This window comes from Ischnura elegans (genome assembly GCF_921293095.1).
Source record: "Ischnura elegans chromosome 13 unlocalized genomic scaffold, ioIscEleg1.1 SUPER_13_unloc_1, whole genome shotgun sequence".
NCBI lineage: Eukaryota > Metazoa > Arthropoda > Insecta > Odonata > Coenagrionidae > Ischnura > Ischnura elegans.
Window position 1 is genome coordinate 12,558,066 of NW_025791657.1, and position 19,223 is coordinate 12,577,288.

The window sequence follows — 19,223 nt, forward strand, 5'->3', positions numbered from 1 at the left end:
TTTTTTAGACGTCATTAGGATTCAACCAGGCGATGGTAAACGACTTTGATCGAGAGTAAGGCTAGGAAGCAAGTGTTATTCTGGAATTTCTCAAGGTTTTCCCTGAACCTACTAACAATCGCATGTTTTTCAATGACTTCGTTATATCGCGCATACTATTTATTGTTTTGAAAGAAAAAGGATTTTTGGCACTGGAATGCGGAAGTGTCTGATAGAATATAGTAAAAACGTCGACATAAAACCGAGAGAAACATGAAAATAAGCAATTTTTTTAATTAAACAAATTTCTCAATTTTTCCCTGATCCCACTAATCAGCATATGTTTTTCAATAACTTCCTTACATCTTAAAAAACTACATTTGTTTTGAAAGAAAAAGGATTTTTTACACTGCCTTTATACGTGAAAATAGATAGGGGGTGCCTGATATAATTTAGTAAAAATATCGGTATAAAACCGAGGGAAACGTGAAAACAAGCATTTAATGAAGCTGTAGGTCAGTATTGTTTGATGGAATGATAACTCGGATGTCACTGTAGACAACAATACATGTTCTGTGCTTACATTGGGCGAAAGGGAAACGTTTCAGCAGACAAAAATACTATTCCACTGCCTCGAGTTATTGGGGAGTGTAGTAAATAGATAAAAGGTCTGTACATAAATGATAATGCAAATTCAAAATACCACATTAAAATTCGTAGGGAAAGGAGGTCCTAGTTTATAAACTCATGATTGGTAGTAAATTCAATGTAGTTACAATAACTGCGGGTTGAGCTGGGTAATTATTACTTTTACTCTTAAAATGGATTCATATCATATGCATAACAGAATTGAAGAGTATAATAATACCTTTGATAGGCGATTAGATTAAAAAAATTAAGGATGAGGTAAGCTATGGAGCACAGCACTAAAAAGCATGGCAAATAAGAGGTGAACATCAGGAGGTCCTTCTGCCCTTTCTTACAAAATTTGTCATCATTGAATCTGATACACCTTACGGGATATACTCATTTCAAACCAAAACAAATACTGAAACTTTAACATTACAAAATTTATTCTATCTCTGTGGAGCATGAAATGCAATTTTGGATAAAGGTCCATAACAGTTTGCAGCAAAAATAAAAAAACTGGTTTAATCATATCACATTCAATGAAATGCTATTTCTACAAATGTGCCTTGAATGGCATCGTACAGAATATAGTGTGATACCACATAAGTAATTTAATTATAGAAACTATACGCATACATTTACAACTACATGATAATCCATTTGATTATTAAAAAAATAAATACATTACTTCCTCATAGTGTCATGACATTTTTAAATAGAAAAATAAATGTGATGAAAAATAATGCAAAATAAATGAGAACAAGCAATACCTTAAGTGAGGATATCTTGCAATTCCTCTTCAGAGAAAAGCCAACTGAGAAAAATTCAAAAGAGAATTATTCAGAAATGCATGGTTTTTCTCATAGATATGCATTTATTATCCTAGACTATCAAAATCAAGTAATAATCATAAAGCAATTTACATGTAAATTATTTACCATCAGATATGATTATAAAGTATTTTTTTAAATCCACATATAATGAAACTACTGCAGATTATTTAACGAAATAAATATATTATATTTATATCTAATGGATCATATTTATAAAATCTGGATGGTTAATCTTTCCTTACCAACTAGAGTGGTGTAGCAGAGGTAAAATTATCAATTCAGAAATACCTTAGAAAAAATCAATCGTTGCAAATGGATTTTCTTTTGGAAAAAACTACACATCATAACAACCATATCTCTGTTGCCACCAGGTAGCAGAGAGACAATAAAATAACACCCAATTATATAATTACAGACACAAATTAGCAACAAATATTAATGCAAAAAATAGAAAAAGTAAAATTGTGAAACATAAAAAGTAATAAAAAAACCCCAAACCCATTTACCAAATGGAGATTGGACAAATGAAGAGCCATTTAAGAAAAAAACCTAGATATACGATGAAACTCAAAGAAAGGAGGCATCACAAAGCCATGAAATAGGAATAGCTATATTTCTTATAAAGAGAACTGGTAACATGTTTAACCATTATATTCACTTGAATCCTTGAAAACCCAGCAGCAATCCTGAGGATTACGAGATATTTACTGTTTGCTTATAAATAAGCAAATGCACATTTCCAGTCAACTGAATACTATACAAAGGATATGTGAATGTTGGAAATATATACGTGCATGAATGATTGCAAAGATCTTCTCTAACGTCTGTGATAATTTGAAAAAGACCAACTACAATAAAAATGGACTAAGGTCACAAACATGTAGGAAAATGAATTTAAGAACCTAATTACTTAATTACGACATTTCATAAATGCCTTCCAACTAGTAAAAACTGAAAAAAATCCCATCTTAACTATTGTATGTCAAATATGACAAGATTGTAAATTGATATTCTACATCACATTTAAATTGTATAGCATACCTTTGAAATTAATAATCTTTGACGAATATAGTGTTTTGCCTACTACACAATGTTATGCCTACATCATTATAATTGCAAACTACAGGGAAATGTCTCACAAGTGAATGAGGCCAAACAAGGTCAGAGCAATGAACCATAACAAACTAATGTTTATCAAAGGGCTACACAAACATGAATACATCCAGCGAAATATGATTATAAATCTGGAAAGAGCTGTATATGTTCCAAATAGATTTATGTGCACAATGGCTTTCAGATAAATTGTAGGATTACATTGGTAAGCTAAAATGGTCCATTCCTTCCATTTACTAACAGCGCAAATGCGATGCAATATGATATATTATCAAAAATACAAATATCCCAACGGCATGACTAGGAAAAGACTGATTAATTATGTGTCCAGAAGATGAAAACAACAAGCATCTCAAAATGTGATTACCTACCACATGAAAAAGTGCCATGAAGCAAGCATGAAATCAACATAAATGTCTGAGTATAATCATAAAATAGGTGTTACGATTGCACAAAATACACAAGTAATTCAAATAACCCAATCAAAACTGAGAGGATTAAAGAACATTAATAAATATAAACAAAATTTCATCTTCAGGACTGGCTCCATCACAATCTCCAAAGTATATCAGTCCAAATTCATCTCTGAAACAGAAAATATAAATTAATTGATTGAAAAGTAGTGCAATCACAAACAAAATGCAATGTCAAAATTAGGTCAATATTCATAGTGAGATAAAATATTACTTCCATTTACAAGAATGCAATGGCAGTATCCATAAGCAACAATTGTTAAACATCCTCGAACAAACCCATGTTCAACAAGAATCATTCATTTTATAAGTGAAAAGTATTGGAAGACTTTCACTATTGTTTAGAATTCACACAAAAATCACTAGATTGATATATAATAGATTTGAATTTAGGGACTCTTCAATTTCCTTATATTATTTTATCCTTAATTCGATATTTATCCATTAGATTAGAGTTTGTTAGTTTTGAAGCCACTTTCTTAAACTTATGACATATAAGATCTTAAAAACATGTTACCTTATAACAAGAAACCTTCATCTTGGAATATTGAGAAGTAGAATGTTTGCCCAAAATAAATTTTATTTAAATATTCTAATACTACAAAACCTGACACTCATTAAATCAAACTACTCATAGAACACATGAGAGGATGAACTCTTATGTACCAGAAATTTCATTTCAACTCTACATGCCAACCAATCCACCAGAAGCTTCATTTCACCTCTATATGCCAACCAATGAGTTGCCCACTTTTGGGAAATCATGGAAAATTAAATTGCGAACAATTCTTTCAATTATTCAAAAGGATGTTTACATTTACATTTATTATTTGCCGATTTATTGGCTAATACAGCTTCATATAATGATTTCAATGTTTTAATGAAGACCATGATGTAAAGAAGAAACTGTTATAAATAGACATAGGACCCACCTTTGCACTGGCTAGAAGTTTTCCCATCACATTGTTAGAATAGAGAGAGAGGAGGAGAGGGGCTTGTTGTTGCAAAATAGCTCTTCCTGCTGTGGATCCATCATAAGCGATAATCTGAGGGACAGCTGCCGCAAGCAAACATACCCTTGCCTTCGGTGTCTTCCTATTCAATGCGTATCTGATATCCTCATCTAATTCCTCCCCCCTCTTCCTCCTCTTCTCCAACTCCTCTAGAGCCCTCATCCACTCACGCTCTCGTTCCATATCTCCCTTGCTATATGGCCTCCATTCATTATCATAAACTAATTTAACGGATAATTGTGAGAGGGCCCAAGCTAACTCAGCACATATATATTTCTCACTATAAAAAGAACACTCCTTTGCACCCAAATAGACTGTCTCACTCTCAAAATCACAAAATGAATACCAATCCCTCCCATTCCTCTGAGTCCCATCCAATAGCACAACCTTCTCCTTCATCCTTTCAATGTTCACAGATTCTATATCCACCATCACCTTCACCCGATCATTCCCACACAAATATTTAATTATGCAAGCAGTGAATTCATCTCCATCATACAGTCTCTCATACAATCTACGCATTTCATCAACTCCACTTCCATACACTATCCTAGTCCTACGCATCAAGGCATCCACACACTCCTGCCTTGCTACGACCGGATCGGATGTAGGTTGACTTAAAGATGCCTCCCCAATAAGACCACACTTGATACACGTCACATCCTCTGCTGTTGACGTCACGGATTCTTCCAGACAACGCAACAGTGCATCGCGTCCACACACTTGTGCTTTCAGTTCCTCCAAGGATGTGCTCAGCTGTCGCACAAGAGATTTCATCTCTCGCCTCAATGAGTCCACAGAGGACTTGAGAGATGCAATATCACATTTTGGACTTGCAACGGGTGTCACATGATCAGTGCTCCTACTCGAAGATGCTGCCAGACGACGCAAAATAACTTGGTCTCTCCTGTGAACCAACGTCACCAAATTCAGGACTTTTGAGCGCTCTACATCATCAGGGAACTGCCGCACCATCTCCTCAGCCGAAGACAATGCATTCTGTTGACTGTCATCTGCAATGTCTGTGTTGGACCCTCTCGCCAGTAACTCCTCCACCCAGTCAGCCTTTCCAAGTCCCACACCAACATGCAAGAGTGTTCTTTGCCGCGCGTGTTGTACATCTACATCTTCTAACATATCCAGCAGCTCTTTATGCTGTAGCAATGAGCCAGTTAATAATCCAACAAGAAGCCTCTCCTCAACAAAATGCTCAGCGCCAATAGCAGAAATGTTTCCAGCCATTATTTCGGAAGAATGAAATAATTATTTAAGAGTATGTTGGATTCAGAATACAGGGAGTTTCCAATGGGAACCAGGCGTGGTGGCGTTGGTCAGTGAGGAGTAACACACGATCTTAGTGTTGCTATGAAAGAATGAAATATGACTGCAAAGAAAAAGAATGAATGTGAAATTATTGCCTTAAAATATGTCGGTAGAGGTGTGTGAAAATAACAACTAGCATAAACATGACTCAAGAACAAATATCTCGCTTTTAAAATATATCAATTTTATGATAAGGAAAATACTCTGGAATGGCATTTTTGAAATGAAATAACTATTTAATAATAATTGCTTTAATGAGGAGATAATAATTCCGCTGGAGACCATAATAGATATAGCTGCGCTGAAAATGTCTGGAAAGTATTCTACCAAGCAGGAATACCGATCGTTTATTACGGACCCCATAATAGTGAGGGAAGTGAGGTTCGAATGAAAATAGAAAAGATATGCTCGAAAATCTATCGTGACATGATTAGATGGGAAAATAGGCTGCTGAAAAAAAACAGAAAAAAGAAGTAAGAACAATAGATGAAAATCGACAGATGCAGGTGCTACATGGTGGAAGTTCGAAATATTTGAATTAGAGATGGTGAAACTTTTCCACAGGATTTAATGAACAATTCTTGTCCCATATGATGACTCTGTGAGCCGAAACGGGTCATACGCATTGAAATGTTGTGGAAAAGTGCTGCCCTCTTGTATTCAAATAGAAAATATGTTCCTGAGTAACAACCTAATAGCGGATGCCATGGATGGAAATACATCAAAAAATTATAAATATTTGCTCGGTTACTTTCTGGACGGCAAGTATATTGTAATTTCTCTTTCGTCAAATCAAGTAAAGTCCAGGTTTTCCTCCTCACTTCCTTATCTCCTCTAATGCCCCGTTTACACAACGATCGTCGCGACGTTGATCCGTACGATCGTAACCTCAAAACGTCGTGTAAACGCGCAGAGTTACCATCATAGGCCTTAGTACCTAACGCTGCCGAACTTACGATGGTTAGCGCTTGTGTGCCAAGAAAAAAGAGTTAGGAAATGAAGATCGATGCAAATACGATTCTTTCGCGCCGTTGCAATCTTGATACAATAATTGATATTTCATAATTAAATCTAATATATCTAAGATATATGGCAACAATTGGAGACATTATTGAGCAGGTAATTGAAGGATGTTAGGGGAAAGTTTTTTCTGCTGTTCTATTTAGCAAATGATATCGGATATTCTATACTATACCAGTTTTATTTATTTCTTTATTTACAGGTTAACCTATAACCCTGTATCCTTACATTATACTTCACAGATGGTGGAAAATAACAAACATACTCAAAATATTAACCGATTGAAATCGATGTATACAGGGTTTCACGAAAAAATTCGCCACAAATATCTATAACATTTAGACGAAGACATGGAGAAATAAATATTTGTGCCGAATTAAGACGAAATCTTAGCCTTTTGTAGTTACATAATAAGAGCATGAATATTCTTAAATTTTTTGACACGTTCTCCCGAAGAATCTAGTTTCTCATAGACTTCACGGACTGTTATGACTAGTTATAGTTAGTTATACCTCATCATTCTGGATAGCTGGGAGTTAAAGACATAATTTGCTCCATGAAAATTAAAAACGAGCAGGTTAAGATGTGTAGTTACGATGGGATCCATTAAAATTTACTAATCAAGGAGATAGCAACAATCTAAATAGGAATTGATAATTTTACTGAAGAATAAGGCGTTGTTGAATGATCGTATGTCGTGCAAGAGTTTTCACATGAACAAAGAATTGAAGACATGAAGTGTTGTAATCAGACGGTGAGATCCCTATATCGTAATTATTTAACTTGAGAAATTAATTTTGGACACGTTTCAGCCGGATTGAGTCGATATTGTAATAAGATGACCAGTTGACATTATATTCCAATTTGGAACGTAGCAAAGTGACATATCTACTGTCTTTACCGCATGAATATTATTAAACTATGGACAGATTCCCATAATGAATCCTACATTCTTTAAAGTTTTACCGGCAGGTCGGTCTAGCTTTAGTTTTAGCACGTGAAAATATTAATATTATTTTGCTTCATAATTTCAAAGATTTCAATGTCCTCGCGCAGTATCGTCGTCAGTTGTTCAGTGACACTATTCCACAACGAGGGCAGCACTGAGTTACGATGGTAACTTTTAGACGTGTAAACGTGCAGTTGTCACGATTAACGTCGGTACGTTCATAGTGTAAACGGGGTATAAGAAATATAAATTACCTCAGCTTTCAATTGCCTTCCCCATACACACCATCTTTCACATTATGTTACTTTACTTAACCATGGGACTACAGAATCGACTGGGCAACCTTAATGTTGAAAATGGACAAGAGGTCCTTTTAAAAGATTCCATCTGTCATGCATAATTGGTGATCCTCTTATCTCCATCCATCCATCATTCCATCTTTACGCTGAAGTGAAGACGTGGCTAGGATGGAAGCATTTTCAAAAGGGGGATGAGCTTCAGGACAAAATTGATGGAAGTCATTAGCGGGAGCATCCTATGAAGAAGGTATAGCAAATCGTGTCCGCAGGCACGACCAATTCCTCAATCACCGAGGCAATTATGTCGAAAGAACACCATAAGTATGCTCAATGTTTAGCAAAGGAATTATTTCTAAATAATCACTTCGTCTTCTTTTCATTACACATCGGAAGTCGAAGATAAACATCACTACTACATTATTGAATTTTATGAGCTGTGATATTCCCACCCTTCACAGAACTTTATCCAACGAAATTGTTTGTTTTTCATAAATTTATATCCAGTTATTGAGAAGCAGAACCCTATCAAAATCCATTTCTTAGCAAAGGATTTCCTAAATATTCCAAGGCAGGGCACCCCGGGTAAGGAAATAAAATATAAGATGTTTAGCCCCGGCTGAGGGCCACAAATATTTCCCAATTTTACTCGTTTGAAGCAAACCTTTCATTATGGCCTTTTTAAACTTACAGAAATTACAATCCAATGTGATGGACAAATACTTCTCAGATAACAGGTATTGAAGAAAATATGGCGGATCAATTCGTAAGATGGAACTCGCACAAGATCTGCTCGGCCCATAACTTAAGAAATGGCCTTTACGCCCACAGATAACGGGCATATCTAATCTTTAGTGCCTCACAAAAAATGAAGGTTTAGGTGTTGCCAATTTACGACATTGCTAGTCATCGCTTGGGCGAAAATAATTGCCATTTTCTCAACTGAACATAATGGATAAGAAGGATAGATATCTTTTTAACGTTTTTATTTCGGGTTGGTGGCAATTTTTTGCGAGATTACTGAGATATGGGATCACGAGATGAAGATAAAGGTAATGGATTCTAAACTGAACACACTGGCTAGCCTCTACCCTCACGGGTAATCCAGATAAGAAAGCTGACAAGCGTTGTGCTCACAATCAAATAGTGACGCGAACTATTGGCCCAAGAGCTGCAAACGATTCTTCATCAGAGCTTTGATTTAAATACAAACAAAAGCAAGTTTTATTAAATAACTGAATATAATAGTGATAAGCTATAAAAAGTACAAAAAAATTGTTGGTAAGTACCTATATGTTGATATAATTATTTATATGATAATGATAAGATTATCCGTTCCGTGGTTGAGAGAAGTAGGTTGCTTTAGCCGTTTTCGGATGTTAGCGAGACGAACGAAGGACAATTGATTTTTCTATGCAAAGCTTGACAAATTAGGGTGATTTGAGGTTTATTGCGTCCTCTAGTAAAAAATAAAAAAGTTAATTTGTAAGTATCTAGTGTCCTTATGACTCAAAAAAATGAAAAATGCTATGATTATTGAAATTAAAAATAGAAATTTCGAAAGTATTCACGATTAAAAAACGCAACGGTCTCTAAGGCCGCATGCCAAATTTACATAAATTAAATTTCAAAGGCCTGTATGCGTCAAAAATACAACTGAAACAAAAGCCAAAAATAATCAGCTCATAAGAACTGACTAATGATGGCCTGTGATTAAGATGAGTGCCAAAAAGCTACTTTTCTGCACTAAAATTGCAATAAGACTATTTCTATATGAATATAAAAATGAATATTTCTTTTAAATAGAGTTTCGGGATATCGCATTAAGACTGTCAACCTTGGAACAAGTATGTAATACACGGTGGCAAAAAACTTCCTACGGATATAACACAATAAATATTTGCTATTGACTCTTATCATAAATTACGTTCGAACTCAGTTGCAGCCTATTGTATTAGATTTAATGTTTTACTTGAAAGGCATTCTTATATAAAAAGGCAATCACGCTATTATGCATAATTCAAAGAAAACTTATATGGAATGCGTTTGCAAATACTTACCCAATAGGTTAGGCAAATCTAGTTGAAATTTGTATTCGCTCCTTCCTCGGCTCTCCTATTCCCAATGCAGAGAAGGCAATCCTGAAACGTAAAATAAATAACTTATGTTACTGACATGGGAAAATTATAATACTCGTATGAAGTAAACCTTTCTTTAATGCCTTTTCAAACTTGCATAAATGTCAATACAAATTGATGGAAATATACTTCTCAGAGAAAAATAGTGAAGAAAAAATGACGGATCGTTTCCCCATGACTACACAACTCGATCGAGATCGATGGCGTAGGGTGAGGCCTCTACACCCACAGGAGAATAGGCTTATCTAATCTTTTGTGAGGTATAAAACATGGAAGTTTAGAGAAAACCAATTTTTGACTCTGTTACTGATCTACTGGGTAAAAATTATAACGATCCTCTCAACTGAACATAATGGGGAAAAACGGCAGATATAACTTTATACTATTTATCTTTGCATTGTTTGGTATTTTTTGCAGGATTATTGAGATATAGGATCACAAGATGGAGGTAATGGATTCTAAGCTAAACACACTGGATAACATCTACCCTCTAATAATATACTCGTTGAGACGATCATCCGTACTCTTTTATCCAAGCAGTGACTAATGGAAGAATTCTTGTCCTGAGTCGTAATAAAAAGAGTACAATAGAGACTTATCCGCTCTCAAATCTTGATTATATTTGAGACGCTAATGGAACGTATCTCTGAAGCAAACAGGAAGCATTACTTAAAGTTTTGATTACGTGTTTGGATCGTAAGAAGGTATTGAGGATGATATTCCAGCCTATCTTCAAAATTCTCATAGCTCTGCAAGTATTTCAACTCTCGTGGCTAAACTCAGCGTCCAAAGATAAATGGAGAAGCATTGCGTTCGCTAATCTCTCCATTTTCGATATCTTATCTGCGCTTCACATTGACTCTGCCTTCACCTGTATTTGTCACCTCGGAGGAAAGGACTCCCAACATCTATCTATCGCAAACGCCGCTTTAGAATTTATATCTACAAATCGCGTACAATTTAATGAACATTATCTCTGAGAACGTCAGAGATAATTGTTGTACTTATAATTGAAGAAATCAAACCCATTTCAGATTTCAGAGGGGGATTTTAGCATTAAAATTCAATGATTTTCATAAAATTTGTCTTAAAGTAATTCATTGGATGCGGAGATACACGCTTGGTAGGAGCTTACTTGGATTGTAAAAATATTTAAATGCCAGTTATGAATTTACTCATATTTTATAGCATTGTGCTGACAATGAATGTGCACAGGAAGAGTTGTCCCAACAATATTAATTTAGGTATTTGGAGGCACAAATTTGTCTTTTGTGTTTTTTACATTATAATATTATAAACTAAATTCACTTCTGCCTATTTTCATAATATGTGACCCCACCTAGTCGCGTACCTAAAGATATGTTCTGTCAATGTACTTAAAATGTGCGGTAAATTTGTCGAACGGAAAGAAAAAAATGCTTCGAATGTCAACGAAGAATATTTATTCGGAACAGGCTATTTGTGCTTCCAGCCGGGTGGTTCCCCTCCATTCTGCCAGGAGTACTATTCATTTTAAACAAAAGCAGTAAATAATTAGTTCACAAGAACTGCCTTATGCCGGCCTATGATTGAGGTAGTAAAAGAGCTATTTCTTAAATATTATTTTGCGATAGCCTTACGTCTCGTGGAAAAGGAATTGGTGGATTTCATTTGAAATAGATTTTCGTAGTGGTGTCTTTCAGCTACGGAATAATTACGAGGTAAACTGTGGCAAAAAATGTTTTTGGGATAAAACAAGAGACGTATTTACTATCCATTCTTACCATACATTACGTTCAAACTCAGTTGGTGTATTGTATTAGATAAAATCTTGCACTTGAATGGCATGCTTATTTTAATAAGGCAATCACGCAGTAATTGGTAATTTATAAGAAAAAGCATAGATTAAATGCGTTTGCATGTACTTACCCAATAGGTTAGGCTATCTGGTTGAAACTGTTATTAGCTCCTTCCTCGTCTCTCTTATTCCCAATGCAGAAAAGGCAACCCTGAAACGTGGAATAAATTACTTCCGTTACTGAAATGGGAAAATGATTATACTCGTACGAAGCAAACCTCTTCCTTCAATACCTCTTCTAAGCTAACAGAAATATCAACCCAAAATGATGGACAAATACGTAAAGAAAACAGGTTTTGAAGAAGAAATGGCATATCAATGTGTCACATGCTACTCGCTCGAGATCTACTCATCCTCCGGCTTAGGAAGAGGCCTTTACACCCACAGAGAATGAGCTTATCCAATCTACAGTGCCTTTTAAGAAATTAAAGTGTAGGGATTGCCAATTCACGACACTGACAGTCATCGCTTGGACGAAAGTAATTACAATCCCCTCGACTGAACTTAATGGATTAGAAGGACATATATCACTTCTTACTATTTATATTTGGATAGATTGCGTTATTTTGCGAGATTTTTGATATATGGGATCACGAAATGAAGATAAATGTAATGGATTCTAAGCTGAACACACTGACTAGCTTCTACCCCCACGGTCAATCCAGATACGAAAGCTGGTAGGCGTTGTGCTCACAATCAAACAGTGAAGCAAACTATTGCCCAAGAACTGCAAACGCATCTTCTTTAGGTCAACGATTTAAATCAAAACCAAAGAAATGTTTATTAAATAACTGCATTTAGTAGTGAAAAAACATAAACGGTACTGAAAAAAATTATAAATAGGTACTTATTTGTCGATATTGCCTGTATAAATCGAAACTCCATCTGACACAAAAGTAAAAAATAATTGACTAATGAAGGTCCCTGAGTAAGATGGTTCAGACCGCCCACAAGCTATTTTTACGAATTAACGTTGCAATAACTTTTTGCCCCATGAATAAAAAATGAAGATTTCGTTTAAATAGAGTTTCGAAATATCGCATTAATTCTAAGAGCCTTCGAAAAAGTACGTAATAGACGGTGGCGAAAAACTTTCTATGCATAAAACACGTGAAACATTTGGTCAACATTCTTATCAAAAATTACCTTCAAACTCTGTTGATCGATTGTATTAGATTTAATCTTGTACTTTAAAGGCATTCTAATATATAAAAAAGGCTATCACGCTTTTATGCATAATTTGAAAAAATGTTTAGATTAAATGCGTTTGCATTTACTTACCCAATATAAAAGGTAACCCGTTAGTTATCGGTATTCGCTCCTTCCTCGGCTCTCCTACTCCCAATGCAGAGAAGGCAATCCTGAAACGTAAAATAAATTACTTGTGTTACTGACTTGAGAAAACTACTTCACTCTCATGAAGCAAACCTCTTCTGTGAATGCAATTTTAAACTTACAGAAATTTTAATCCAAAACGATGGACAAATGCTTCTAAGATAACAGGATTTGAACAACAAGATGGCTGAACAGTTCCCAGATGCAACACGAACGAGATATGCTCATCCTTTGGCTCAGAAAGAGGCCTTTACACCCACAGACAGCGGGCTTATCTAATCTTTAGCGCCTTATAAAAAATGGAGGTGTAGGGATTGCCAATGATCGATGGTGCCAGTGAACGCTCGGGCGAACATAAATTCGACTGAACTTAGTGGATAAGAAGGATGGATATCACTTTTTACATTTTTTCTCCGGATTGGTTGTGATCTTTTGCGAGATTTTTGATACATGGGATCACGAGATGAAGATAAAGGAATTGAAGCTTCCCAATCACTCCATAGAAGGTGCGGCTTGGCAACTGAAAAATTGAAATTTGACTTTGAAAATTGATGACGTATTTTCGCCAGCACGCTGCGCTGTCACAGAAAAATGTATTCGCGTTGAATAATCTCCGCGTTTCGGCAGCAGCGCACAGGCGGTTGCGCATTGGTTGTAGTTTATGGGAAGCTTAGGTATGATGGAAACAGGCATGCAGGAGTAGCTGAATTAGTAGTGATGATTGCCAATAGTTTCATCATTCAATATTGCATTGAAGTTTTAATCATAAATAACTCGAATATTTTCTCAACATAAGACAAGTGTTAAGCTCTAAATTAGACCAAAATCACATAAAAATTGAATTGAATTACCATAACACACATCCGTCATCGGTATTACCAGCTGAACACAGTGTGAGAGCTCCTTGTTAGTGACTACGGTCTCTTAAATACCAATTTATATAATATAATAACTGTACCCTCATAATTGCGGAAGTTGAAGCAATTTGGGTAACTTGGCTGCGCCTATTTGTTTTAGCAATGATGATCCCAAATAAATTTTTCTGATACCATTTCACGTTACTCATTTTCACTATCTGTACGTTATTTTCTATTTTTCATGTAGTTAGATTTAGGAGATAGAATGTAGCCATAATAATGCATAGGCAAGTGCAATCACTGATGATACATGATTTACTACTGTAATCGACACTTCAAATTTTAACGCAATCAACAGCAAGGAAGTAAATTTTTGGGGAATGATGTGTCGCGAAAATACAAAAACAACATTCGTATTGCGCAATTATCGAAATCATGAATCGACCTGTTCCCGGGCCAATGTTAAGGAGCCGACGACTCTCGCAATTCATTTGTTTTAGCAATTCAGAGCTGTCAAGGGCAATATTGACGATAGGGCTAGAGCTTTCGTCGCGGCGACGCAACGCAATGCTGTGAAGGCATCCTAGTCACCTGTACAATGTACAGTGGAAATGCATGCTAATTATGGATGTCTAATTAGAGTTTTCCTATTGTGATCACTAACATTGCTGTAATCAATGCAAGAAATCATTTAAAAAATGCAAAATGCTTAAAAATGTCATTAATTCTTTCAGAAGAGTTAATTATTGAAATACAAAAGAAATGTTATATTTAAAAACACTGGTAACTCAATGAATTGACCATGGACTTGCGCAAAGGTGGGGTTAGAATGTATATTTTAGTGACGTCAAATGACGCATAACCAAATTAAAACACAATGAATAGCCCAGTGACCAGGGCGGGCACATGTTGAGTTTTGTCTCAAATTTTATCCTACTCGTAAGACGGAAAAAGTTTTCCTCTCGTAGGCGCCGGCAGGAAAGTGCTATAGATGTTTTACTCAGTGGGTATTAAATCGAATGGCCATGCGGATGATTTAGGGAATGACTTTGCGAATTACCATCATTCACCGTCTGAAACTGAAATTCTCTGCATTCAAATGATTATTGGAATAAAATTTAGACCATGTTCATATTTGCTTGAATGATTTCCATGAATGATATGAGCGTGCGGAGTCCATCTTGCTACTGGCACCACCTTGGAATTTTATGATAATATATAATAAAATGGTCTCATTTGGTATGATTTTAATAACTACGGATACTTTAAGACATATAAAATTACCGAAGTCATGGCAACTTTTTTACCATAGCAATTGATATTTACTGTCCATTGTTTTGTTTTGGTACCTTAAAATCTGAAGCTTTAACTGCGAAAATTACTAAATTCCGTCAAATATCCGTAAACACTAGATTAAAACAATTGAATAACTCTAGGCTGTGTCCAAGTAAGTTAGCTCAAATATTTTTTTCTGAAAACTTGAAATGATATAATCTTATGATATTCATGCCATTCGATACCAGGAATGTAAACAGTAAAATTTTTACCATAGCAGGCAATTGCCGAAGAAGAGCCGAATGCCATTCGTAGATGCCTTCTCCGCTCTTCTGAGGTTTTGATAAACACTCGGTGTCTCCAGTGACTGTTCGCTCGCCTCCCAGCCCTCCATTGTTTGCGGGAAACCGTGCGAGTCGATCGCTCTTTCCCTTCAACCGTTGCCTTCTCTCGTCTTTTGCGGCACCTTGATTTAAGTTTCCGATGCATTTGATGCGCTGTGACACCCTCATAAAATCAGGGATAGCCATCGTGCTCATAGTTAACAAAATCAAGAAATGTTGATTACGATCTCTAAAATTCCTCCCCGTTATATACCGCGCGGAGTGCAAAATGAAACTTTACAAACAGCCCTTCCACGGAAAAGATTGCACAACAGAGAGCAGTAAAATGGGCACAAGTGATGTCAGTTAATGAAGTTTTTTACATTTATTATAGAGCAATATTTTATCTCTTTTCTTATTAAATGCAACTTAATTTTTCGTTTGAGTGAATATGTTTTCTTCGAAATTCATTCTCAGTTGCGGCTAGTATCGTTTCTTTCAAAGAATATATTAAATTGAAACTGAATAATCAGAGATAAGTCGAACAATAAATACTAAAAGTTCATTCCAAAATAATATTGCCATACAATCTGTGAAAGGTGAAAAAAATTAAGGGAGATTAACTCTTGTTCCAAGAAAAACTGCTTTTTCTGGATGTTTCACAACTCGATATTTCACGAATGCGTACGTGACCGAAGACACGATCGTTAAGAAGTAAAATGTTGTTTTTTTTCGTTATCACCAAATCACTCAATGTTATCTCTCTGATCCATTTCAATTTCTTCGCACGTTCGGTGAGAGAAAAGAGTAAGTGGTCACGCACACAGAATTCTGTCTAGAAAAAGCGATCGCTAATTTCCGAGAAAGATCAAAAGAGGTTGGAGTGGGAGATAAGAGGAGGACAGCAGGAGAATACAAATAAGATAAGAAATAAACACGATGGGGATAAGCAGAGCGACGGCGCATTAATGAAAGATTGAATCCTGTGAAAGGGGGTCTCCAAGGAAGTGGCCTGGCGAGAGGGGAGGTCCGGGGGGTCCGGACACCCCCCCTAAAATATGGGAACACAATTACTCACATCCATCAAAGAAAACACAATATTGAAAATTCAATAATTTTAAAGATTTATTTGAAAAAATGAAGTTATTTTCAAAAATAAAAATTAGTTGAAACTATTCTGTTTAGTAGCCTGATTAAAAAAATCCTGTTTTGGATGCCCCAGAACGAAATAACTGACTACCCTACATTTCCATGGTAATGTTTATGACTCATTTGTCGGATGTTCATGGACATTTACAGGGGTGAAAGATGAGAAGACAGTGCGTAGGAAATCCCGGCGCTGAAGGCTGCTAGCAGGTGGCAGAGTAACCAGCTTGCAGAAAGCGCTTGGCTTATTTTATTAGGATTACTAATACCTTATCAAACGAAGAAACCATAGGAAATTTTAATGGGTGAATACTATGAGATATTTCCCTGAGCTCTTTGCCTCATGTATGCTTTGGTAATCTCAAACTATGAAAAACCATTATCTGGTCGTATAGATTCTAGGTCCCTGTGACGTCACGTGGAGTGGTATCGCATGGGCGCCAATCTGGCTTTTTCCAAATGAAGTTAAAATTGACCATTAACATCTGTATAAACTGGGATTTCTTAAACCAAATAATTTGTATGTTATGAATTCACAAATTGTGGGTAAGGAATCGCAATCAATGCCTTTCGTTTTCTTTGATGAAGGAAACTATCCTATTCTGCCACTATTACTATCAATGATCCTCATTATTTTTTCCCTGTTATATCATATTACGCATTCAGAGTATTGAATATTCACAAGGGAATTCGAAAAAATGAGAATATGCGAGAGAATGCATTGTCTTATTGCCTAGTTCACAATAGGGTCGTTTCCTACTATGCTTTTAGTGTCTAAATCGAAAGATTATTACTCCTGGAGTACGCAATTCATCCTTTTAGATTTTTAAATCAAGATTTTTTTGCGATAAAGCAAATGCAAGATTTTCAAGCGCGCGAAAACGCGACGGGTAATTATGAACGCTGGAGAAACCCCGAGTGACGTCGTTCTGGTTCCCGCTGTCACTGTGTTAGGTGACATTGAGGCGAGGGTATGTGCGCTGCTGCTATGAAGGCTGCTAGCAGGTGGCAGAGTACCCTGATAGCAGGAAGCATTTGGCTTAAATAAGGATTATTATTACCCTATCAAGCGAAGGAAACTTTGCGACCTTAGGCAATTTTAATAGGTGATTATTGGGAGATGTTTCTCTGAGCTCTGTGCCTCAAGCGTACACTGGTAGAGACGATGTAAAATTCCTATTTACTCGTATAGAAAGTAGATCCCTGTGACGTCAAATGGAGTGGAATCGCATGGACGCAAAACTGGCCTTTTTTCTAATGAGGTTAAAATTGACCATTAACATTCGTATAAACTGGGATTTCTAAAACCAAATAATTTGTACATTATGAATACACCAGTGGTGGGAAAGGAATCGCAATCAATGCCTTTCGTTTTCTTTAGAAAAGGAAAATGAAGGAAACTACCCTATTCTGACACTATTGCCATCAACCATCCTCATTAGTTTTTCCATCTTATAACATATTAAGCATTCAGAGTATTGGATATTTACAAGGGGATTCGAAAAATGAGAATATGTTGGAGAATGTATTGTCTCGTTGCCTAGTTCACATTTGCCGCACTCGACTTGACTCGATACTAGTGATGTGCGAGAGTCTCGTCTCGGCGGTCGAGACGGGAATTTCATTTCTCAGCATTGTCGGGACGAGACTCCCTCGGCGCGGCGAAAGTCTCGCCTGGCAGTCGAGAGTCTTGACGAGACTCGTCCCGACAATGCCGAGACATGAAATTCGCGTCTCGAGACTCATCTTGGTGGTCTCGAGAGTCTCGCACAGCCCCACTCGATTCCCGACCCGAGACCAACGAGTACTCCTCGCTCATCCCCGACACCTTCCTCTGATTAAAGTTAAATTTCAATTGCCAAAGTGGTATGAGATATATTTCCTGACATTTAAAATTGTCCCGAACTCCCTGTTACCTAGGGGGGTCACTTCCAATTCCCTCCGGAGCATATCCCTTGCTATAACACTGCACTACTGCAAAGGCCGCTCAAAGAATGTGATGGAAAAATATCCTTTGCTTGTGGTAGCACTAAGGAAGATGTGTTCGGAAGAGATAATTATTGGAAATACATTTAAAATCGAGATTAATTTCTTTGATATTACTCAATACTTTCCATTATTATTGGGGATGGCTACTGTGCCGTTATTTTAAAAAAACAAATAAAAAAGGTTTTAACCCTCGCCACCTGTTACTAAAAAAATTACGTCCTACCTACTTGGGGTCTTTTTTGACCCCATCATGGATATTATTTTTTTTAATGAAAAATAATACTCCAATGACTTATATTAATGAGTATTTTATTTGAACACATAACAGGTCAATTAACAGAAAAATCCCACTCCAATATATACATTGGATAATTTACAAAAAATTAAAAATATTACAATTTTTAGAATTGAATGAGGACACAATAGAACTACATATTTAAGTACATAGTTTGATTATCTGAATGCATATTTTTAAAAGTTAACATTTGCACTGTAATTTTAAAACTTTGTTATTACAATTTACAAAGAAATTGTAATAAAAATAAAATATTTTAACAAATTCTGATGACTCAAAATATTTGTGGCAAATTTTAATCTGAATCTTCATCTCCACTACCATTACTGTCACATTGCATACAGATGCTTCTCTTTTGAACATGATTACTACACACATATCTATTGCAAATATTACAAT

The 19,223-nt window shown here is 36.0% G+C and overlaps 1 protein-coding gene across 7 annotated transcripts; it reads right to left on the reverse strand.

Annotated features, from left to right (window-relative positions):
- Positions 1 to 1,028: 1,028 nt before the first annotated feature.
- Positions 1,029 to 15,399, reverse strand: LOC124172519. 7 transcript variants are annotated; one of them, XM_046551968.1, is made up of 6 exons: positions 13,062 to 13,151; positions 12,886 to 12,965; positions 11,676 to 11,755; positions 9,690 to 9,770; positions 3,961 to 5,425; positions 1,029 to 3,140 (listed from the first exon to the last, which is right to left on the reverse strand). In XM_046551968.1, exons 5-6 carry the CDS (start codon positions 5,281 to 5,283, stop codon positions 3,135 to 3,137), a joined length of 1,329 nt encoding a protein of 442 aa, XP_046407924.1. In that variant the 5' UTR covers positions 5,284 to 5,425; positions 9,690 to 9,770; positions 11,676 to 11,755; positions 12,886 to 12,965; positions 13,062 to 13,151; the 3' UTR covers positions 1,029 to 3,134. The 7 variants fall into 7 exon arrangements, with proteins under 7 accessions (XP_046407924.1, XP_046407919.1, XP_046407917.1 ...); XM_046551963.1 differs by lacking the exons at positions 1,029 to 3,140; positions 13,062 to 13,151 and adding an exon at positions 15,344 to 15,399 and having other exon boundaries at positions 3,745 to 5,425; XM_046551961.1 differs by lacking the exon at positions 1,029 to 3,140 and having other exon boundaries at positions 3,745 to 5,425.
- Between the last annotated feature and the right edge of the window lie 3,824 nt (positions 15,400 to 19,223).